The sequence below is a fragment of the Bos indicus x Bos taurus genome, chromosome 8, assembly GCF_003369695.1.
Source record: "Bos indicus x Bos taurus breed Angus x Brahman F1 hybrid chromosome 8, Bos_hybrid_MaternalHap_v2.0, whole genome shotgun sequence".
NCBI classification, from domain to species: domain Eukaryota; kingdom Metazoa; phylum Chordata; class Mammalia; order Artiodactyla; family Bovidae; genus Bos; species Bos indicus x Bos taurus.
This window is the reverse complement of record NC_040083.1, coordinates 43,898,762-43,923,496: the sequence shown is the minus strand read 5'-3', so window position 1 is coordinate 43,923,496 and position 24,735 is coordinate 43,898,762. Positions and strand designations below refer to the sequence as shown.

General features: G+C 41.9%; 1 protein-coding gene across 4 annotated transcripts in view; it reads left to right on the top strand.

The window, feature by feature from the left end:
- The window catches only part of DOCK8 (dedicator of cytokinesis 8), a 266,249-nt gene that overhangs the window by 169,946 nt on the left and 71,568 nt on the right, over positions 1–24,735 (top strand). For all 4 annotated transcript variants that reach the window (XM_027549402.1, XM_027549403.1, XM_027549404.1 and 1 more), the window contains 10 exons: positions 1,172–1,289; positions 5,002–5,072; positions 6,130–6,268; positions 6,882–6,983; positions 10,076–10,171; positions 10,818–11,052; positions 14,082–14,246; positions 15,351–15,520; positions 18,177–18,272; positions 22,686–22,781. In XM_027549402.1, coding sequence (XP_027405203.1) covers positions 1,172–1,289; positions 5,002–5,072; positions 6,130–6,268; positions 6,882–6,983; positions 10,076–10,171; positions 10,818–11,052; positions 14,082–14,246; positions 15,351–15,520; positions 18,177–18,272; positions 22,686–22,781 — 1,288 coding nt within the window. The remainder of the gene's footprint in view (positions 1–1,171; positions 1,290–5,001; positions 5,073–6,129; positions 6,269–6,881; positions 6,984–10,075; positions 10,172–10,817; positions 11,053–14,081; positions 14,247–15,350; positions 15,521–18,176; positions 18,273–22,685; positions 22,782–24,735) is intronic.

Genomic DNA, 24,735 nt, shown 5'->3' with positions numbered 1-24,735 from the left:
TTTAGTTCCTCTTCACTTTCTGCCATAAGGGTGGTGTCATCTGCATATCTGAGGTTATTGATATTTCTTCTGGCAATCTTGATTCCAGCTTGTGCTTCTTCTAGCCCAGCGTTTCTCATGATGTACTCTGCATATAACTTAAATAAGCAGGGTGACAATATACATGCTTGACATACTCCTTTTCCTATTTGAAACCAGTCTGTGGATAAATATTAATGATACTTATAAATATTAGTACTGCTGTTGTTGCTTAAAGTCAGGAATATGATTAATTGAATGTATACACATTCATTCTTTTGTTCAACAAGTAATTTTTTTAGCACCTACTATGTCCCAGGCACCAGTGTAGTGCTGGGAATACATCAGTGAATCAAAAACATCAGATAAAAATCTCTGCCCTCATGGAGCTTACTTTTTAGTGGATTATAGTAGTAGTAATGCAAATAGAAAGAAAAAATATACAAAGTTATAGTCAGCCTAGTATTTGTCCTATAGTTGTTGAATGGATGAGTATATTATTCATAGTGTTGTATTATTATGTTACATAGCTAATTGGGCTTAGATGAACTGTCATCTTATAAAAGAAAAGAAAGTTAAACCAGTGTAATATGTCATGACAATAAAAAAATTGAAACTGTGGGTACTTCCCTGGTCGTCCAGTGGTTAAGACTGCTCTTCCACTTGAACCAGGGGGCACAGGTTCAATCCCTGGTCTGGAAACTAAGATACTGCATGTAGCCTGGTGCAGCCCAATTAAGATTCTTTTTTAGAAAAGTGCTACGTGGGATTAGAAAGGAGAAATGAAATTAGGCCATTGCCTGTGGCCATGATTTCTTTTTAAAATGAGCGGAACCTTTTTGTTTTCTTATCTTTGTATCAGACATATAGTTACCTCTGGGCAGATTTCCACATTCCAGGACTTTCTCAGCTGCAGCAGACACCTCTGTCTGTGTAGCAAAACAGAGAACAGTGTTGGTTATTATCAGATCACTGCAGTTGAAGACAAAGAATCAACAATAATGCATTTATTCTCCAAAGGTAGTTCACTTCTGAGAGGAAAATCTCCTTCAGAACAGTCACCTTATGAGTGCAGACTTCAGCATCCCCTGAACAACTTGGTTAAAATAGACTCTAGGTCTTACTGATTGGCTCCTCATCTTTTCTTTTCCAGAAACCTTCTGTATGTCTACCCACAGAGGCTGAACTTTGCTAACAAACTAGCATCTGCCCGGAACATCACAATCAAAATCCAGTTTATGTGTGGAGAGGATGCCAGCAGTGCTATGCCAGTAAGGAGGGGAATAAACATTTGCCTCTAAGCAGGGTGGGCTGAACTTCCTTGTCAGTTCACACAGACAAAATCCAGGGCTGGTCAGGCTACAGTATGTGTTGATTCAGGCCAGTACCACTGAGGGTGTGCAGAGCACTTTGTGGCTGGTCCATTACTGGTTCCAGGATACTGGTCCCAGGATACTGATAGGGAATCCGGGTCAGCCTAAGTTGAAACTTACTCCACAGTGAGCTGTGAAATTCGGAAACGCGTATCATTTTAGAGGACTGAAAAATATCACGAATTTGTTCCAACCATCCTTACAGCATAGGAAGTAGAGAGCCCGGCCCAGGGAGTCGGCCGTGTTTGCTGTACTTCCAGTTGTATGCTGTGGTACACATCTCCTCAAGCCCCAGTCCACATTTGCCGCTAAATCGCTTCAGTCGTGTCCGACTCTGTGCGACCCCGTAGACTGCAGCCCACGAGGCTCCCCCGTCCCTGGGATTCTCCAGGCAAGAACACTGGAGTGGGCTGCCATTTCCTTCTCCGATGAATGAAAGTGAAAAATGAAAGGGAAGTCGCTGAGCCGTGTCCAACTCTTCGCGACCCCATGGACTGCAGCCCACCAGGCTCCTGCGTCCATGGGATTTTCCAGGCAACAGTACTGGAGTGGGGTGCCATTGCCTTCTCCGAGTCCACATCTAGAGATTTGAAAAAAAAAGTGATGCCTAGTAACAATAAAAATACACCATCTCAACACCTTCTAGGAATGGATCTTCATCCTGAGGTAAAAGATAAATCAAATAATAATATGTAATGCAGTGTCCCCTAAGGAGCCCCAAACCCCAGAATTTGTGTTTTTTTTAACCAGCTGCCTATAAATGAAATGGTGGTTAGCTATTACTGTTTTAAGTCATAGAATTCTATTGACATTTTTTCCAGTGCTCCCATTCTTCAAATATTCACTTTTCATAAAACTGTATTTTAATTAATTAATTTTTAATGGCCAGATTGTTTTAAATTGAAGTATAGTTGATTTACAGTGTTGTACCAATGTTTGCAATATATACAGTAAAGTGATTCAGTAAACCATATTTTAATGTCCCACCTACCTTCCCAGCACAACATATCTTCTTGCAGTTGTTGTGGGGAGGAAACCCTAGGAGGAAGATTCCCCTAGTTCTCACTGCTCTCACCCCTGGCAAGTCTATCAGGGCTGCCGGGTACAACTCTGCAGATCCTGATGGTAGCCAGGGTTCCCAGCCAGAGACAAGTAGGGGCCAGACTCCAGCCTGTTCACCACTCATCAAGCTCTTGGGCCTGGCATGGACATTATTGCATCTAGAAGGGAAGGCTCTTCAAAAAGTGAGTCCACTTGTGAAGTCATGGGCCTTTTGGGCTAATGTGTGTCCAAAGAGGAGTCTTTCTAAATAGCATAAATATGTGGCAAGTGAAGATCCTAATGACCAAAGCAACCAGGGAAAAGAGGCTGGAAAAGGGATCTCACTGAGGATGCAACCCTTTGACATTGCCCTGTAGTACAGACCTCTAGGTGGAGAGGCAAATGGAGAGAGCACTGGCTTTCTAGTCTCACAAGCCTGTGGCCCTCAGTCACTGATGTAGCCCCCTGAGGTCTCAATTTATTTTTGTAGCCAGTTCTTCTGCATCAGTTGGGTCACATGTAGAACTCAGCGCTCTTAATGGGATCAAGACCATTCCCATAGAAAAGAAATGCAAAAAAGCAAAATGGCTGCCTAGGGAGGCCTTACAAATAGCTGTGAAAAGAAGGGAAGTGAAAAGCAAAAGAGAAAAGGAAAGATATAAACATCTGAATGCAGAGTTCCAAAGAATAGCAAGAAGAGATAAGAAAGCCTTCCTCAGCCATCAATGCAAAGAAATAGAGGAAAACAACAGAATGGGAAAGACTAGGGATCTCTTCAAGAAAATCAGAGATACCAAAGGAACATTTCATGCAAAGATGAGCTCGATAAAGGACAGAAATGGTATGGACCTAACAGAAGCAGAAGATATTAAGAAGAGATGGCAAGAATACACAGAAGAACTGTACAAAAAAGATCTTCACGACCCACAGAATCACAATGGTGTGATCACTGACCTAGAGCCAGACATCTGGAATGTGAAGTCAAGTGGGCCTTAGAAAGCATCACTACGAACAAAGCCAGTGGAGGTGATGGAATTCCAGTTGAGCTATTTCAAATCCTGAAAGATGATGCTGTGAAAGTGCCGCACTCAATATGCCAGCAAATTTGGAAAACTCAGCAGTGGCCACAGGACTGGAAAAGGTCAGTTTTCATCCCAATCCCAAAGAAAGGCAATGCCAAAGAATGCTCAAACTACTGCACAATTGCACTCATCTCACACGCTAGTAAAGTAATGCTCAAAATTCTCCAAGCCAGGCTTCAGCAATATGTGAATCGTGAACTTCCTGATGTTCAAGCTGGTTTTAGAAAAGGCAGAGGAACCAGAGATCCAATTGCCAACATCCGCTGGATCATAGAAAAGGCAAGAGAGTTCCAGAAAAACATCTATTTCTGCTTTATTGACTATGCCAAAGCCTTTGACTGTGTGGATCAGAATAAACTGTAGAAAATTCTGAAAGAGATGGGAATACCAGACCACCTGACCTGCCTCTTGAGAAATCTGTATGCAGGTCAGGAAGCAACAGTTAGACCCAGACATGGAACAACAGACTGGTTCCAAATAGGAAAAGGAGTACATCAAGGCTGTATATTGTCACCCTGTTTATTTAACTTACATGCAGAGTACATCATGAGAAACGCTGGCCTGGAAGAAACACAAACTGGAATCAAGATTGCCGGGAGAAATATCAATAACCTCAGATATGCAGATGATACCACCCTTATGGCAGAAAGTGAAGAGAAACTCAAAAGCCTCTTGATGAAAGTGAAAGAGGAGAGTGAAAAAGTTGGCTTAAAGCTCAACATTCAGAAAACGAAGATCATGGCATCCGGTCCCACCACTTCATGGGAAATAGATGGGGAAACAGTGGAAACAGTGTCAGACTTTATTTTTCTGGGCTCCAAAACCACTGCAGATGGTGACTGCAGCCATGAAATTAAAAGATTCTTACTCCTTGGAAGGAAAGTTATGACCAACCTAGATAGCATATTCAAAAGCAGAGACATTACTTTGCCAACAAAGGTTCGTCTAGTCAAGGCTATGGTTTTTCCTGTGGTCACGTATGGATGTGAGAGTTGGACTGTGAAGAAAGCTGAGCACCGAAGAATTGATGCTTTTGAACTGTGGTGTTGGAGAAGGCTCTTGAGAGTCCCTTGGACTGCAGGGAGATCCAACCAGTCCGTTCTGAAGGAGATCGGCCCTGGGATTTCTTTGGAAGGACTGATGCTAAAGCTGAAACTCCAGTACTTTGGCCACCTCATGCGAAGGGTTTACTCATTGGAAAACACTCTGATGCTGGGAGGGACTGGGGGCAGGAGGAGAAGGGGACGACAGAGGATGAGATGGCTGGATGACATCACTGACTTGATGGACGTGAGTCTCGGTGAACTCTGGGAGTTGGTGATGGACAGGGAGGCCTGGCGTGCTGCGATTCATGGGGTTGTGAAGAGTCGGACACGACTGAGCGACTGATCTGATCTGATGAGACCAGAGCATCCCACTGGGATGATTGTTGATTTGATTTACTCAAATATCACAGTTAATTTGACACTTTCTGTACTGGCAAACAGGTCATCTTTGGAAAATCCAATGGCCCTGAATTTCTTCAGGAAGTATACACAGCTGTTACATACCATAACAAGTAAGTGTATTTCCCAGTTCTAAACATATGCCAAGCTTGTTTCATTATCTCCTTGATTTTCTGAATCTTCTAGGTGATTCCTCCTACCAGTTTTTAAAATTCAGGGACTAAGGGACAGAGATGGCCCATGCCAGTTCCCTGATTCTGTGTTGCAGATGGACAGTTTTTGCCAGTAACTGTGATTGGGAGAATGTGTCTTCAAGAACCTAATACTGTTTTGACTTTTCTGGAAACTTTCGCCCTAGTGTGATACTGAGAGGTTTTATGCTGTTACATAAAGAAAAAAGTGTCCTGCTTAGCTTTGAGACACTGGAGGGGCCAGAAGCAAAATCCAGTCCTTGCTGTGTCTCCTTGTTTTCTATACACCACTCCACACTATGCCACTGCCTGCTTTAAGATTTAAGTTGACCAAAGGAGAAATGGAACACTCATTTTTATGTGGGTAAATTGAGTCACAGAATAATGTCTTAACTGTTACTCACATTTTTGGGACCAGACGGACTTGGATTTGACCCCAGCCTGGTAACCTTGGCCCATTTAAGTACTTTTCTGAACCTATCCTCTTGGACTGAGATGAGGGTTAAATGAGTAATGGACATGAAGCTGTTAGTAAACTCCTGGACTTCATAATTCAGTAAAATCAGGTCCCCTTTCCTTCCTGCATCCTTCATTTGTTTTCCCCAAATTTTTGTCGAGTGCCAGCTGAGTGTCATACCCTGTTCTTGCGGTAGAAATAGAAAAGGAGGTTAGAGCAGGACTCTACACTTCATCCCTTGTCCAAATTAAGTTGTTGGATTTTTCTATTTTATGCAGGGATTTTTTTTTTTTCCTGACAAAGCTTTTAGTTTGTGAGCAGCCTTATGTAAGTGAAGTGTATCCAGTGACATAAGCTTGATCTCAAGGACTTTCAGCTAGGAGCAGGCTGATGTAAAATGAAGAGTGAAACACCAAGCAGGCAAATCCTGAGGGGCAGAGGGTCCATGATGTTACAATTTATAGTCAGAGCAGCCATCATTCTTGCTAAAAGTTATTCATGTATGATGTATTTTTGAAACAGGTCTCCTGACTTCTATGAAGAAGTGAAAATTAAGCTCCCTGCTAAGCTTACAGTAAATCACCACCTCCTGTTCACCTTCTATCATATCAGCTGTCAGCAGAAGCAAGGAAACTCAGTAGAAAGTCTCCTGGGATATTCAGTGAGTTGTTTTCAACTGGCAAATTCACACTGTGGTTGCTGGTGCGTCCAGGGTACCTGCAGAGATAAGCAACTATTCTCTTCACTTGTTTTTTTCCTGTTAGAAGTAGCAGAGCGGAGATGACTTGACTTAGCAAATGACAATTTCAGGAATGAAAGGTAGTAGGTGATCGATACTGAAAGAATACTCATTTATAAAAAAGCATTACAATGTGCATTATTTCCAAAGTGTGTGTGTGTGTGTGTGTGTGTGTGTGTGTGTGTGTGCGTGCTTCACATATAAAAATAACTTTTTCCTCCAAGGAGAAAGAGTTATTTCTTTAAAATATATAAAAGATAAACTGAACCTTAATGTTTAGACACACACAAACATTAGCCTTAAAGAAAAAAATGCTACTAGTTTGGCTCTGAAAGCAGTGAATCATTGATAATACCATCTCAGGAGCTCTCAAGGAATTTAAAATGCAAAGAACTTGACAGAAATTACTGCCCAAAAGAGCCCTGGTCAATATCTAATCATCATTTAGTTGCATTTGATTATTGTGAGCTAGACAAATTGCCAGAATTATCTGCTGTGATAAATACCATTTTATTCTTTACATCATCTGTTTCAGTGGCTGCCAATTCTCTTAAATGAACGTCTTCAAACTGGATCCTACTGTCTCCCAGTTGCCTTGGAAAAGCTGCCACCCAACTACTCTATGCATTCTGCAGAGGTAACCAGCAAGCTGGCCATCAGCTGTTTCCTGTCCAGCCATGGTCTTGGACCACCTTTCCAGACCCACTTCCCATTTCTTTATACATGACCAAGGATGCTCAGTGCATTTTGGGCAGCTGTCATCTGTCAGCACAGGAGGTCTTCAGAGAGCACATTGTTCTGATAGGATGGGAGAAATAACTGACTTTACAACCTCATTCATTTAAATTATTACCAATTCAGAATGTTTGATAAATTCAAGGCAGCATTGCACCTTATATTATCTATAGCAGAGGGATTTTCAGAATAGTGTATTTTAAAAGGGAAGCAAATACAGTCCACTTTGCTAACAGTCACTCTCAGCTCCCTTCCTTATAAAAGGTTCCCATGCTAGATTCTATCAGTTTCTCCTCCGGGTCAGTTGTTACAGTCCTCAGGTGGATATTGGGGCTCTTACTCCTCTAAAGATACCAGTGTCAACAGTCTTTCCCTCCTGTTTCCTGTGCTGCCTCTTTTGCCCACACACTCAGCTGCAGTCCATTCGTTCAAAGGAGCCCAGTGAATGCTCTGTTCTGCCTGCACCAGCACCAGCTCTCATGCTTCTCAGTCTGGTTGGTGTGGGTTTACATCAATAAGAATTATTTTGAAGCAAATACCAGACATCATTTCATTTCATGTATAAATATTTCAGTATTTTACCTTAAAAGATAAGGGATTTTTTTTTTGTAACTATCACAGTACCATTGTCATACCTTAAAAATTAACAGTATTTCATTAATATCCTCAAATATCCAGTCAGTGATCAAACTTCCAATTATCTCATTAATGTCATTTTTTTAAGAGTTTGTTTGTTTGTTTATGTATCAGGATCCAAATAAACTCCATACATTGCTATTGGTTGACATACATGTCTTTTAAGACTCTTAATCTATAGGTTCCTCTTCATCTCTTTTGTTTTCCTTGCATATTTCAAGTTGAAGAATTTCCAAGGAATTTGAATTTTGTTCCAAATTTAGAGTCAACTTTCTTCCCTACTCTGACTGCACAGCACCCATCCCCAGGCTATCCCATTTTATGTTTTCCTTTTTCCCCCCCGGAGAGAGAAGCTTCCTTTGCTCTGGGCCATAGGCATATTCCCTCCTTTAGATCAAAACTGGTCTCCTGAATGTATTCACAGGCATTCCCTAATTGCTTTTTATGATTTGGACATACAGCCCCTTGTTGAAGTCCTCAAAACCATCTTTTCAACATCAAGCTGTACATTCTAACTTCCTAGAATGCCCAATTATCTTTTTAATGATGCCAAACAAACCTGGATTTGGAGACAGATAAATCTCTATTCAAAACTCAGATTCTGCCATGCCCTAGTGTGAACATGGGTGAATTGCTTACCCTCTCTGAGGTTCAAAGATGAAATCTAGCCCATATCTGCCTACAAAGTTGCTCTGAACATTAAATGAGATCATGGATATCAAGCAATGCTTAAGTAAATATTAGTTCTTTTCCCTACTTGCCCTAAGCTATCTATCAATATGCCCTCAGCATCTCCTAATATCCTTTAGACCCGTACTGTCCAGTATAGTTGCTACTAGCCGCATGAGGCTGTTCAAAATGTGATTTGTCCAAATTGAATGTGCTATAAATATAAAAATGCAAACTAGGTTTCAAAGACTTAATAGAAGAAAAAGAATGTATACTATCTCATCCATCATTCTGTATATTGATTACATGTTGAAACCATAATCTTTAGGCTGTACTGGGTTCAGTGACGCTAGTATTAAAATTATTATCACATTAAATATATTTTAAAATATGGCTACTAGAAAGTTTTAAGTGACATAGATGGCTCATATTATATTTTTAATGGTCAGTATTGCTTTTTGTTTTTGTCGTTTAGTCACCAAGTCATGTCTGACTCTTTTGCGACCCTGTGAACTGTAGCCCACCAGTCTGCTCTGTCCATGGGATTTCCCAGGCAAGAATACCAGAGTGGGTTGCCATTTCCTTTTACAGGGATTGAACCCATGTCCCCTGCCTTGGCAGACAGATTCTTTACCACTGAACCACCTGGGAAATCCCTGTATTGCTTTAGCTTACTGCAAACTCCAGTGTCCACAGGAGTCAGACTCTTTAATGAATGCCAGTTCCTGGTGGAATTTGTTCATGTTGGATACTGTCTTCCCATTCAAGGTCCCTCTGCTCTTCAGATCAGTGCCATGCTGGGATGCAAGACCAATGTCTTCATATCTTCCAGTTCTCGAAAGATGTTAGAAAAGCAGGCTTTCATGTGAATTTGTCTGATTTTCAAATGTTTGGCTACTAATTCAACAAAGTTTCCAACACTGGGCCAAACAGCACTTGTCTGCGGGCTGGATCAAGCTTTGGACCCCAGTTTGTGACTCTCTCTGAGATGTGTCCAGAGGTCCCCAACCCATGCATACGTCCTACCCTTGCAAGTACAGCATGCACCCTTTCATTAAAGTGCAAGAGACACAAAACCCGCACTCACATGGCTGGGTGAGCGTGGGCCCTCTTCCCTCAGTGATGTAAGAGGACAATTCCCTCAGGATTTTAAGGCAAGAAATGGTCTCTGAGGACTTCGGGGCTATTGACATATGAATGGTATAAAAAGTCATTTTGAGTAATTAAAGCAGGAGCCTAGAAGGACTGCTACTTAGATACATTTTGTTAAAAGGGAACAAAACTGCAGTCACTCAAAAGCATTAAAATTTCATGCCTTTTATTCTACACTTTGTTCTGGCATTGTCCTGATTAATAGAGAAATCATTAGGATATTACTTTAATTCTTAGAATCAGGATTACCACCTGCTGATGGACGCTTAAATTTGACAGATCACTCACTTCAAACCTCTCCTTTCAGCATGAGAAAACAAAGCCCCAGAGAGTCTCACTGACTTGTCAAAGTAAAAATAATTAGTTTGGTATAGAACTGAACTTGAATCCAGGGCTCCTAACTCTAAGGCCAAGTTGTGTTTTCCAGGAATTTTTATATTTGTATAACCCTGATATCTATTGCCAAGTCACTTTACTCTCCTTGTTAGTAATGAGAAAAGGGAATTGAATTGCTTTTATTTTTCCCTTTTAATACAGAAAGTCCCTTCACAGAATCCTCCCATTAAATGGGCTGAAGGACATAAGGGAGTATTCAATATTGAAGTGCAAGCTGTTTCTTCTGTTCACACCCAGGTAAGGAACATCAAGGTCAAGTTTAAATCAGAGCAAAAGACTAATAATGAAGATGGGGTGCAGCAGAGAGACTCCTAAGGACAGGTCAATGAAAGATCAATGAAAAGCTTTGTGCACGGATAAAACCAAAAAAAAAAAAAAAAAGACCTTTTAGTTCTGTGTGGGAAATTGAAAACCTGTTAGGTTTTATTTAATGTTGAAAGAAATAAAGACCTTATAAAATTTTCGAAGCAGCCTGGTACGTGCACTGTCAGATGTTTCTGTCTGTAATGCTGCCATTTTTCCTCCAGCATTTTTTTCAGTTCTACTTTCCCTTCTTTTCCTGCCACTGACTGAGTTTTGCATCGGCTTAGGCCCTTATTTTGGCATTGTGTTTGCCCAGTGTATTTGCCCTTGCCTATAAACAGGTCAGAGTACAAATTAATGTTTCTTAAGTTAATAATTACAGAGAGGATCTATGTTATGCACACCACTCTGTGAAGAAGTCATACATAACCTAGGTCTGAAACATCCATGTCTTAGATCTCCTGCTCTGAATCACTAGATGAGTGGTTCTTCCTAGAAGTCGCTATTTGATTGTGTTTATGAATCCACCGGTGAGGGTTGATGGGATGAGACCCACAAGGCCTGCCATCTGCCTTCCCAGGACAACCATCTAGAGAAGTTCTTCACCCTCTGCCACTCTCTGGAGAGCCAGGTGACCTTCCCCATCCGTGTGCTGGACCAGAAGATCAGTGAATCGGCACTGGAACATGAGCTGAAGCTCAGCATCATCTGCCTAAACTCCTCCCGCCTAGAGCCCCTTGTGCTCTTCCTGCATCTGGTGCTGGACAAGCTCTTCCAGCTGTTTGTGCAGCCCATGGTCATCGCTGGTCAGCCAGGTAGGAGGTTTGGGGGGCTGGGAAGAGACAGGCAGTGCCTTATTTTAGAAACATGGGAGCAGGGCCAATGGGATCTATCGAGGCTGTGAGTCCAGAGGAGACAAAGTCCACTGCTGTTTTTTTTGAGACTCCCTGGGTGTTTGAAAAAAGAAACATTAATGGATGCTTAAAGTTATAGATTTTTTTAAAAAAATAAATGTGTTGAATGACTGAAGGCAGTCCTTTAAATTCCATTCTTAGTAATTGGTGGGGGCTTCCCCAATGGCTCATCAGTGAAGAATTTGCCTGCAGTGCAGGAGATGCAGGAGACTCAGGCTCAATCCCTGGGTTGGAAAGATCCCCTGAAGGAGAGAATGCTACTGACTCCAGTAATCTTGCCTGGGAAATCCCCTGGACAGAGGAGCCTGGCGGGCCATAGTCCATGAGGTCACAGAGTCAGACACAACTGAGCACACCCGCAGTAACTGATGGATTCCTTTTATCTCTGAACTATTTTTGCTGATTTGACAACAAGGGAATCCAGTGTTTTAAAGAAATAAGATAACACAGATTAAATGGAAGTAAAGGAACACTGTAAATTGAAATTCAGTGTGGTGTGATCCATTTTTTATTGAGATATAATGTCATACCATAAAATTCACTACAGTGCACAACTCAGTGGTTTTTTCATATATTCACTAGGTAATGCAACTATCTGCTGCTGCTGCTGCTGCTAAGTCGCTTCAGTCGTGTCCAACTCTGTGCGACCCCACAGACAGCAGCCCACCAGGCTCCCCCGTCCCTGGGATTCTCCAGGCAAGAACACTGGAGTGGGTTGCCATTTCCTTCTCCAATGCATGAAAGTGAAAAGTGAAAGTGAAGTCGCTCAGTCGTGTCCGACTCTCAGCGACCCCATGGATTGCAGCCTACCAGGCTCCTCCATCCATGGGATTTTCCAGGCAAGAGTACTGGAGTGGGGTGCCATTGCCTTCTCCAAATGCAGCTATCACCACTACCTAATTCCAGACCATTTTCATCAGCCTCAAATGAAACCCCATGCTCCTGAGCAGTCACCCCATTCTCCCCTCCCCTCAGCCATGGCAACTGCTCGTCTTAAATGCTTACTTTTAACAAATGAACCCTAAATACAATGTGTAAGACTTCCTTTGGAAATAACATGGTGTAGTGCCTGGGTCCAGTGGCTTTTCTAACTGCTTCAGAAATAGACTGGCTTCTGTAGGCGTCTTTGTTTGCCACTGTTTTCAGCAGGGCTTGTATTATTTTGTGTTTTCCAGCTTAGCAGTTACCTTTGGGTATCCTCCATGCTGCCAGTACTGTGCTTAGAGTTGTAGGTTTTGCAATAATAATCAATAGGACTTACAATAAAATATAGCAAAGAGCAGCAGCACAGGACGCAAGTCCTCAAAGGAACACAGCTGAATACTGTTGGGAGGATGGTGAATATCCATTTGGGAGGAAGAGGGAGCCCCCCAGAAGACTGTGTTTAGGATGGCTTTAAAGGAGGGATAAAAGGAGAGAAGCCAAAATGAAAACAGTGAGATGAGATGAGATTGGCAGAAGCAGAGAACTGGAGTGTCTGGTTCACCAAAAGAAGTGGTTCAGAAAAAAGTCTCAAAATACACTTTTCTGGGAGTGTCATTAAAGAAGGAAATAACACTACTGGGCCATGTAATAGGAGTAAGTCGGTGGGGAGGGAGCAATGAACATGTAGCCTGGGACACACGGGGGAACTTTCAGAGCTAGGGAAGAGCGTGACCTCTGAATCCCTGGGTGTATTGTATCCTGGAGGGCATCTTTTGTACCTGCACAGACAAGGCATCCTGTGTTGTCAGGTAACTTCTCTTACGTGTAGCTGGTGCCTCTCCAGCTAGATTCCTGCGGAATGGCCATCTCTTTCTTCCCTGGATTTCTTTCTACTTTCCTCCCCTACATGTTTGGTATACTACATCCCCAGCTGCTAGACAAAACATTCATACACACATTTTGAGCTGACATTTGGGAGTCTAGGGTGTTGAAACAGGCAGAATTGTTTAAGGTGCTTATTCTCAAAGTACTTATTCAGAACTTACCTGTGTCAGGCATAATAGAAGGCACAGTGGGGAGACCACAAAGTATGAGAAATGCACTTTGCCCTAGAAAGGCTTCCAGCCTATCAGAGAGACAGAGTTTACCACTGGACATAGTCTAAGAATCTTGTGATATGGTGTCAATTAATCCCGGGACTGAGTGGAGTCAGAGGCTTCCTTAAGGAGATGGGAGTGTGCCAAGCATTGAAGAGTAGGCATGATTTAGTTGGTGGGAGCAACATGGGCTTTCTAAATGAGGACAACAGCATGAGCAAAATTGCAGAAGTGAGAAGCAGATGTGATGGGGACAATATAAAGACTGCCTTAGTTTAAGGAAGTTGAATTTGAACAGGAAAGGGTACCAGGTGGAATAAGTAGGGTGGAGCCAAATTGTGGAGGGCTTGAGCTCCTAAACACAGAGCCTATACGGTGAAGCATTGTTTGTACAGGACCAGGGACTGACATAATACACATAAGTTTTTAGGTTAATCTGTGCACCAAGAATCTGTGTTGTGCAACAGCCCATCTCAAACCAGAGTGCGTAAGAATGACGTGGGCATCTGGTTAAAATGCAGATTCTAACTCAGTAGGTCTGCCGTGGGGCCTGAGATTCTATACTTCTAACAGGATCCTAGATGATACTGGTGATGTCAGAGCAGTCCCCACTGAGTAGCACCCATTAACCGCATGGTTTCCAGAGGGGAGGCTATCTGGACACGCTCACATCTTTGTCCTGAAAAACCACAGCACTGGCAGAAGGAGAGATGTGAAGTCCTTTGCAGTAGCGGAGCCACACGCTGGAATTTACTAAAACAACTCACCCTGCCCCAGGCCACCATCTTGACTGGCCTGGTTCAGCTGGTCAGTGGCCAGGACTCCTTGTCACTGTCCCCAAAGAATGTTCCACCTCAAGTTCATTAAGGACCCACCGTGGGGCCACCCATTTTTCTCTTGGTTCCTCAGCCAACTTCTCTCAGTTTGCCTTCGAGTCCGTGGTGGTCACCGCCAACAGTCTGCACAACAGCAAGGGCCTGGGCAAGGACCAGCACGGGAGGAACTGCCTGCTGGCCTCTTACGTGCACTACGTCTTCCGCCTGCCGGAGCCACAGAGAGACATGCCCAAGTCAGGTACCGTCACCCCCCAGCGTGGGAGTCTGGGGGGCAGGGCACCCTCACCCCACCCCACTGCTACAGAATTCCAAATAAAATTAAAAGCCCGGAAGTTAAATTTTATTTTTCAGAGTGAGAAAAACTTACATGAATGTTGAAATTGAAAGCTTATTTCTAGATTTTTCTGTCTTGCTTTCTATCAGCCTTCCTCCTCTTTTTTTGTACTCTGAGCACTAATTTTTTTCTGCTTGTTTGATAATCCATCACTGATCTTTACCCAGTTGGTAATTTCTAATTCAGCTGAGAATCTCCTTTTGTAAGAGCTGGGGAAGTAATAACAGATGCCTACAATTCTAGGAGAATAATGATAAGGAAAAAATATGTCTTTGATAGCAGTGGTAAGCAATGGCTCCTAAACTTTACATTATGAAAAAATAAATCCTTTTTCTCATTTCCTCCCAAACTAAACAGAAATAATAATTCATTTCTCCACTCAACCAGAACATCTGGTCAGCATGATATAAAAAGTAGCGTCAATCAGTTAACAAAATTCCAGGCCCTAACAAAGGAACTTGGCATGTTTATTAGTCCATGTAGCCTCATTTCAAGTAAACCTATAATTTCAAGTGTTTTTAAAAATACTTGTAATATTCACAGACTTACATAATCACCTTTGAATATGTAAATACTTAAAGGCGAAACACCTTGCTATATATAGTGTGTTCTTATTCTTATAAGGCTCAGAGGGTTCCTTGGATTCTCAAATCTCAGAAATGCAAGACTTATAAATCTGTCATCGTTTAAATATTAATAAATAAAAATACCCCCATTTCCAGCTTGTCTTGAGAAATAATAAGCCAGAGCTGAGGAGCAGCCCTTGTCTTTGGATGAGACATGTGCTCGCAGTTTACCACAGTCCTTAGCTCTACCCACTGCCTTACACCCTGTCTTTCCCCCCAAAATTGTCTCCCTTAGGTATTTGCTGATAAGACTCTAATTCCAAGACCTAATCTGTTGAGTGTCTGCTCTACTATCTACCCCATCCCTCCTTGGTTCCTCCTCAAATCCAGTAAGTGACTCTGATCCCTTTGTGTTGACACATCTGTACCTGGTGGGTTGCAGGTGGCCCCACTGTCCTCCCAGACCCTCGCTACCACACGTATGGACGCACATCTGCTGCAGCTGTGAGTTCGAAGCTGCTGCAGGCCCGGGTGATGAGCAGCAGTAACCCAGACCTCGCGGGGCCACACTGTGCAGCAGATGAGGAAGTTAAGAGCATCATGTCTTCAAAGGTAAGGCAGGTGGCAAGCCCTGGACTGAGACGTAGGCTATTTAACTTCTGACTAACACCTGGAGAGACAACACAAAATCAACCACTCCTGCTGCCTACTGTCTTGGTCAAATGCACAGCTTTCAAGTTATTAAAATTCTTTTATTTTGAAATTACTGAGACCATTCTGAAAGATATAGAGGCAAGACTGGCATTTGGGGGTCTGAGCAGAGTTAGTGGACTTCGGTGGGAAGTTTCTTGAGCATAGCTGGTTTAGCCCCATGGCATCTGTGAATACCTTGAGTTTTATTTTCAGGGAAAAAATGAGTTTTAACTGTTTTTGATGCCTAGAAAGGGTTTTTTTTTTTTTTCATTTTTTTGTATTATTTTTTAATACCTGCCTTTCAGATTTATTAACATCCATAGATTGATTATCCCATGTAAGAACCCCAAAGATCAAAGCCAAGTTTTGTAAACAAAAATTGAGATCCTGAGAGGGTCAGTGAGTTGCCCTAGATTGTTTTCCTTTCATGAATTATTTTTTTTCATAAACTTTTTATTTGATAAAAGTTTGGGATATATAGAGTTGCATCTATATATAACTGAAAATTTTTGTGTGCTCAATAGTTTTCCGGTTATTAATATTTTACATTAAAATAGCACATTTGTCACAATTAATGAAACACATGTAACATATTATTACCTAAAATTAATGTTTTATTCAGATATTCTTAGTTTTTCCTGAATGTATTGTTTCTATTCTATTCTATCGCACCTAGGATACCACATTATATCTTGTAGTGATATCTCCTTAGCTCCTTTAGGTTATGACACTTTCTTAGATTTTCCTTGTTTTTGACAGTTTTGAGGCATACTGGTCAGGTATTTTGTAGAATGCCTCTCACTTGAAATTTGTTTTAATTGTGATACAATTCACATACTAAAAAATTCATCCCATTAAAATGTATAATAAAGTGGTTTTTCATGTATGTACAAAACTGCCATGAATTCTTAATCTAATTTTCTTTCCAGTTATCTGTGACCTCAGGGTGGCTAGTCTTTTAGAATAAAGTCATTTTCTCTGATGAAGATAAATCAAACTCTTTAGGTTTTGACATCATTTCCCTTGAGACACGCACTTGAGACAGTATGTTGTGAGACAGAAAATCTGGAGACCAGGGTTGGGTCTCGATCTGATCGCACTCCGGCCTGTGGTCATGGGCAAGTCTGTTCCTGCCTTGAGCCTGATTTTCCTTGGCTCTGCAGAGGTTCTGAACCCTGGATAAATGTAAGAATCATCTACAGATTCACTCCTAGAGATTCTGATGATATATAGGTTATATCTTATGAAATCGTGTGAAATACCCTTTTTGATATACCGAATAAATGCAAGGATGTGCTAGAGCTCGTTCATATCAGTTTCTGAGAACTAATTGTTAAATTTCCAGGAATTTTCTGAACCAGTTGTTAAACACAGACATTATTAAAAATTAAATTGTATCAATTAACACATAAGTTATATGAAAAACAAAGGTAATCTAAATGCATTGTGGTCTTCTGGAACAGAACAGGACACAAGTGGAAAAATTGGTGAAATTTGAATAAAGCCTATGGTTTAGTTAACAGTTAATGTGCAATGCTAATCTCTTAATTTTGACAAATATACCATAGTTATGTAAGATATAACATAAGAGGAATTTGACGAAGGGTATCCAAGAACTTTCTGTGCAACATCTGCAACTTGTCCATAAATCTGAAATTATTCTGTTTTTACAAGGGAGTACTCAAATCTCATCCCTTCATAAGTATTTTACTATATTTTATTGTTATCTGTATTTTCGAGGTTATTTATGTCTGTTGTTTCTGTGCAGTGGAAATACTATATGGTTGGTTTGCTACTGCGTATCTCTTCCCAACCCCATATTCAGTAATGTCTTGTTAACTTAAAATCAGGCATGACGGAAGCATTCACAGCACAGTAATTGGCAAATTCTACAGATCAGCCCCTCCCCTCTGAGAGCTGGTTGTTAAGCATTTGCCAGCGCACCCTGGTTCAGTTTCACATCTAAGTCCCCTTTAGGCAATATCACTTCAGATTGCCTAGGGGAGAAGCGGATAGCACCTGTTACTGACAGATTTGATTTTTACAGTTTCCTTTAATGAAAGTGAAGATTTTTAATTTGTCTGTGGAATGGGTTAACAGTTTTTAAATTATTTGGTAGTGAGGGGAGAAAATTTTGTCTAGAAAAATCAAGCCTCATCTTCCTTTCAGAAGTGTTTTGTTTTGTTTTGTTTTGTTTTTGACAAATTAATAAATAGTGTCGAGGAGACTGGGAACAGTACCATGTTAACCCACAGAGAGGCACTGTTCCCACACATATTTTTCCCCTTCTCTTCGAGTTAAGTCAGAGACTTAGTTGAAGGGACTGTTTCTTAACTAGGATGTGACTCTAGGTGGCTCCATACCAGCTAACAGTGAATATCTCCAGAGCAAGTAGAGTTAGGTATACTTTACCTTATTTGCTTTGTTTTATGTTTATTTTTGGCAATTGTTTTACCTTTGTAACCAGAAAAAAAAAATACATTAACAATGAATTCTAAGCTGATTTCCAGGCCATTGGCTCATCTTTCTGAGGACCACTGTGGGTTGACTGTGGAGTCATGGTTGTGTATTTCAGATTGCTGATCGCAGCTGCAACCGGATGTCTTACTATTGCTCCAGCAATAGTGATGCTCCAAGTTCAACAACAGCCCCCAGGCCAGTCAGCAAAAAGGTACCGAACAGGGCCATGTGAGGATACGTTGCCCACCTTCTCACTATTATTAAAAATAGTACTCTCCTTCCTTGTTCCTGCTCTTCTAATGTACATACAGAACACACACACACACACACACACACACACACACACACACACACACACTTTGGCAGCCCTGTTCCAGATCCCCCATCTTTTCACCACCCAATTACCTCCTAACTCAGTGGTTTTCCAACTTACTGTGTATCAGAAGTACTTGGGTGGTTTGTTAAAACTGACTGCTGGCCCCTAGAGTTTCTGATTCAGTAGATCTAAAGTAGGGTCCAAAATCACTGCAGATGGTGATTGCAGCCATGAAATTAAAATGCTTACTCCTTGGAAGGAAAGTTATGACCAACCTAGATAGCGTATTCAAAAGCAGAGACATTACTTTACCAACAAAGGTCCGTCTAGTCAAGACTGTGGTTTTTCCAGTGGTCATGTATGGATGTGAGAGTTGGACTGTGAGGAAAGCTGAGTGCCGAAGAATTGATGCTTTTGAACTGTGGTGTTGGAGAAGACTCTTGAGAGTCCCTTGGACTGCAAGGAGATCCAACCAGTCCATCCTAAAGGAGATCAGCCCTGGGATTTCTTTGGAAGGAATGATGCTAAAGCTGAATCTCCAGTACTTTGGCCACCTTGTGCAAAAAGTTGACTCATTGGAAAAGACTCTGATGCTAGGAGGGATTGGGGGCAGGAGGAGAAGGGGACGACAGAGGATGAGATGGCTGGATGGCATCACTGACTCGCTGGACATGAGTCTGAGTGAACTCCGGGAGTTGGTGATGGACAGGGAGGCCTGGCGTGCTGCGATTCATGGGGTCGCAAAGAGTCGGACACGACTGAGTGACTGAACTGAACTGAAAATAAGGTCCAAGGGTTTACATTTCTGACAAGTTCCCAGCTGATGCTACTCCAGGAACCATACTGTGTTAGCTTCTTTTTTAGTAAAAGGAGAAGTGGGGACAGTTCATCCTCAACACAGTGAAGGCAGTAACTAGGTATCATTTATTTCACTGGCAACCCACTCCAGTATTCTTCCTGGGAAAATCCCATGGACAGAGGAGCCTGGCAGGCTATAGTCCATAGAGTCACAAAGAATCAGACACGACTGAGCATGAGCATTTCAATACTGTATCAGACATGAAAAGCTTCCTTGTAATTCTTTCTAATCAGCCTTACCTATGAATTCAGAGACTTGACAAGCTGTTAAACCGCTCACCAGGTCTCTTTATATTAATAGAATTCTTCAGTTGTCACATGTTGTGTGATCTAAGGGTGGGGAATAAAAAAAAAACCTGTCTGCCCCAAGTTTTCACCTCTGCCTGGTATCCAAGGGTCTCACCAATTTAGTCACTACTTAAGTTAATGCCTTGAGTGTCTTTCAAGACCCTTATAAAAATGTAAATATGCTGATTAGAAGGCTAATATAAAAAAATAAAAAAAAATAAAAAAAAGAAGGCTCATATAGGAAACTCTTTGCAGAAGCTCACAGGGAAATATGTGTATTCAACAGGCCCCAAGGGAATGAGCCTCAGCACAGCTCACTTTGGCCTAGGTGGGGGAAAGATCAGGCATGGGGAGGCCCTGGAAGGTCCGGTGCTGCAGACTTGGCACAAATCTGGGCCCCGCTTGTCTGGAAGGAGGTACCAGGAGTTAATTCTAAAAGAAGTGAAAGAAGATGTATGAAGTGTTGAAAATAAATATGTCACTTACTCTAAACCTTAGCTTTGGGCTTTGCGGAGACTGGTTACAAGTACTATTTTCCTTCTTAAGGACCATGATTTGCCTACACCTGTTTTCTTCAGGCAGGGCCTGATTTCTTCTGGGAGCAATTAATTTGTTTTGATTTTGTTTCTGGTCATTTCAGTGACCAGCAGAGAATCATTTCATTTCAGGGGGAGGTCTAGCCAGTGTGTCTCCTTAGTTGCTCAGCAAACAGGGTTTAGCTGCTTGGCTATTTTCTGTAACCTCCAGAGCAAGGTGTTCTTGTAATAATGTTGCCTGGTAAGCAACATAAATTACTTTAAGAAGCAGCTTATCGTCCTCTAATCTCCTCTTGCCATAAGACTCTGGCGGTCAAACTGACCTATTTTCCGGCAGTTACCTTTGAAGCTCGTGGAGCGTCTCTTTCTTACAATGGGAAGATCCGGGTATAGCTGAGTTATATCACAGGCGAGCTTAGACCACCTGCTAGATTAACATGCAGCCCTGCACCTCTCCCAAGAGGAGGAACTTCCCTAAAGTCTCAACATGTTTTCATATGTATTAAAATTGTAAAGGCTTGACTCACTCAACAGAATGAAGTGGGGCCAATGACAAGCAGAAACACTTTAGCATTCTCCATGTGTCCCCATTAATCATCCAGGGATGTCGTCAGTTCAAATACCCAGACATCTGCACAGAGAACTTTCTGTTTGTCTCCTTTTAGTTTATGTGAGTAACTCTTCAATTTTACTGTACTTAAGAATCAGTAAACTGTGTTGCATACTTACCATACAGTGTGGGTAATTTAAAGGTTTATCAAGGGTAAGCTTTGCTCTAATTAATTTTTACTCTGAGTGTTGACTTTAAAACTTTATTTTCACATATGCCATTACCCTAGGATGTGATATTAGGGTATTCAAGTAGTTTCAGCTTTCTTACCCACTGAGCAATTTTAAAAAATGAGTTCATCTGTGTTTATTCTACATTTTATGGTTTAAGATAAATGAAATCCACAGAAAATGCTCAGATGTCATTTTTGCCATCAGTTAGAGTAACCAGCTATCCCAGTTTTCCTGGGTCTTGGGGGGTCCTTGGGATGCAGGGCTTTCCATTTTAAGGCCAGGATAGTGTTGACTGGTAAAAAAATGCACAACCTAAAATTTGAGAGTTATGTTTTATTGGGGGACATTATTGAAGACTGAACCCTGGAAAACAGTCTCTCAGTTATCTCTGAGGGACTATTTCAAAGAGTCAAGGAAAGAGCCAGGATTTATAGGAGGTTTTACTGGAAAAAAAACCAAAAACATGTAGTTGCACATCAAAAGATGTTCACAAAAACTAGACATCTTGAGTTAATGATTTTAGTGTTTTTCTATATATGGGAAGCTACAAGAGTCTGGGCTCATTGAAATTATTCCTTAGATATGCACCTTTACTATCTAGAGTCAGTATCCTGTCTTTCTCCATCCTGACTTCCCCTCCGGGTGCACTGTCTGCTCCTTCATAGTGACTGATGACTTGATGGCCTGGAAACATTTGTGGCTTAGTGAAATGACAGGCAAACTGACATGGGTTGGTTGCCTCACCTTTATTGTTAACCTTGTTTGACATCAAAGCTGTTGTCAAGAGTATTAACAAGTATCCAGATAAACTAGGGAATAGGGAAGATGCAAAAGGTGTAAAAAATCACTGCTACATTTGCAGTCAGATGAGCAGTCTCATGACTTGGTGAGAAGTATAGACATAAAGTGGAGCATCAGACCCTGGGACACAAGTTTAGAAACTGAAAGAGTTCAAGCTGCTACCTCTATACTTTTTAACACAGATGATCTACTGATAAGACTTCCCTTGTAGCTCTGCCTGCAGTGCAGGAGACCCAGGTTCAATTCCTGGGCCAGGAAGATCCCCTGGAGAAGGAAATGGCAACCCACTCCAGTGTTCTTGCCTGGAGAATCTCATGGACAGAAGAGCCTGGTGGGCTATAGTCCATGGGGTCACGAGAGTCGGACATGACTTCACCACCACTACTCATAAACTGAACTCATTTCATTTCCCACAAAGCCATAGATGGATTATAAAAACAAAAATTGTTCTCTCTGGAAGGAGTGGAGTTACCATCTTGACAGTGTTTCTCTAATCGAGGTTCCCAGCACATAACCTCAGGCCCTATTCCAGACCTGCTGAATCTGAAACACTGGAGGTGGGCTCAGCAATCTGTTTCTTAGCAAGCCCTCCAGGGGATTCTGATGCACATTCAAGTCTGAGAACCACTGCTACCAATCGAGTTTATATATGAGAAAACTCGGGGTTAGGAGAGGAATGCTTTACACATGGTCACGCAGAGGGTTTACAGTGGAACCTGGGAGAAAGATGACAGACAGCCCCAGTTCCAACTGCTGCCCATGAATGCTTCCCCCATAGAAGCTTCATTTCCCTGATGAGGCCATTCCTTCTAGTCTAGCTCTCCAGTACAGTACCACCACCAGCCTTCTGCCTGCTTAAAATGCCCTCCAGTCTCAGATTATTTCAGCATTGACTTTACTATCCACAGTGGTCTAAGACATCTGGGACAAATGCATCAATACTAACAGACTATTACAATTGGGAAAAAGGAAAGTTGGCAAATAAAACACCTAATACAGACTGTCATTACATACATATAATGTTTTTGTGTTTGTTGTCCAGCATTTCCATGAGGAGCTTGCCCTACAGATGGTGGTCAGCACTGGAATGGTGAAAGAAACAGTCTTCAAGTACTCCTGGTTCTTCTTTGAGCTTCTGGTGAGATTCTTGCACGTGTATATCTGTGCTCAACAGGGCACGAACAGCACATTTAGACAGACAGTGAGGTTCCCTGTAGTAGGAACTGACATCTTCTCTACTGAATTGCTCCTGCAGAAAACCTGGGCTCATTCTTTCAGTGTTAACTCTCCCTTACCCCTTCATCCACCTTCCACCAAACTTTACTGATTCTGCCTTGAAAATGTGCCTGCACCTGCCACATCTCCCCATCTTTACCACTCCCCGTCTGCTCAAGCTGCCATCGTGCCTGCAAGCACATCCTCTTTGCCCACATACACTCATTTTTGCCCTCTGCCCATCCAGTCTGTATAGGGCAACTCAGTGTTACCAGATAATGACACTTTCCTCTTTAAAACGTTTCAGTTTCAGAGTACTGGAAATAAAGTGCACATTTTTCTCATGGCCTAAAAAGCCCTTGGATGATTCTGCTTCCCTTCATCTCTAACCTTGTCTTAAGACCACTCCCCCCCTCATTCAGCCACATTGTTTCCAGTTAGGTCCTTTGAAATTGCTGAGGCTTTTTCAGTCTCAGAGCCTTTTTAAGATGCTCTCCCCACTCCCTACCTTTCACTTCCCTCATCTCCTGCACACGTACACACTTTGGAGGCGGGGGGTCGGGGAGCGGGTCTTCTCTTTAGGTCTCAGCTTTAATGTCTAAGAGGCCTTTGCAGACTTCCTCATACCTTAATATGTCTACCACTCTATTCCTCTCTTTTTAAACACCCTCTTTATTTCCTTCTTAGTGCTTATCACAATCTGTTTTTCTCTCTTGCCTATTGGATTGCTAGGATTTGGGTCTATCTTCTTCATTATTCTATCTTTAGATGCAGAACATGGCTTGACATCATACAAGCACCGACTAATACTCATTGAGGGGAGAAATGAAACTTGTAGATACGTTTACCTGCAACTTCCATCTGTTCTTTAGCAGAAAATCAAATGGTATAACATACTTTTTAATTTAAAAATGAAAAGAATAATAGTAATACCTATTTTATACTGGAAGTGAAAGGATTTTACCATAAAGCCACAAGAATAAGCATTTTGTCAATGTTTATAAATAGAGATGCATTGTGAAATTAGCTTAAATGAAAAAGTATGAAAACACAGACACTAACTACACAAAAATACACACACAGACAATCCAGAGGATAAAGTGGATTGAAATTTAGTAATAGCGTTAGCTTCACATTGACTGGATGTTTTTCCTCTGTGACACGGTTTTTAAGTGGATAATTTTTTTTAAGAGAAAGGTGGTAGGATTTTCACCTGAGCTCTAGTTTATCTGTGTAAGTTCAAGCCCAGGTGAAAGAGGACAATACTGAACATAGAGAACAAGACATGTTCTCTATGAACATGGAACAGGACATAGAGAACAAAAAGGTCAAAAGAAACAAAGCATACATTGTTGAGGAAATGGGAAGTAATGTGCAGTAGAGTTGAAAAGAAGTCAGGCCCCTGCAGCAGAAGCACATCAAGGGTTCAGACCCGCTAGAGCAGCAGTCCCCAGCCTTTTTGGCACCTGGGACCAGTTCTGTGGAAGACAGTTTTTCCATGGACCAGAGGTGAGGGCAGGTGGTTTCAGGATGCATTACACTTACTGTGCACGTTATTTCTCCTATTATTACATGAGCTCCACCTCAGATCATCAGGCATTAGGTCCCAGAGGTTGGGGATCCCTGCCCTGCCTTAGAGTTCCACCAATTTCCCACCCCTCACTGGAAAAAAGTATTGCTAGCGATGTCTTTTCAGAGCACAATGCCAGATGCCTGCAGCAGAATCACCTGTGGGTGCTTAATGAGAATCACGCAGATCTGGACCCCTCCCTAGAATACTGACTGCGATGAGGAACAGGGAGCTGATGGTGCAAGTGCCTTCCAAGCGGGGAGTCTACCCAAGTGCCTTCCAAGCACGCTGAAGATCCATTAAGCCA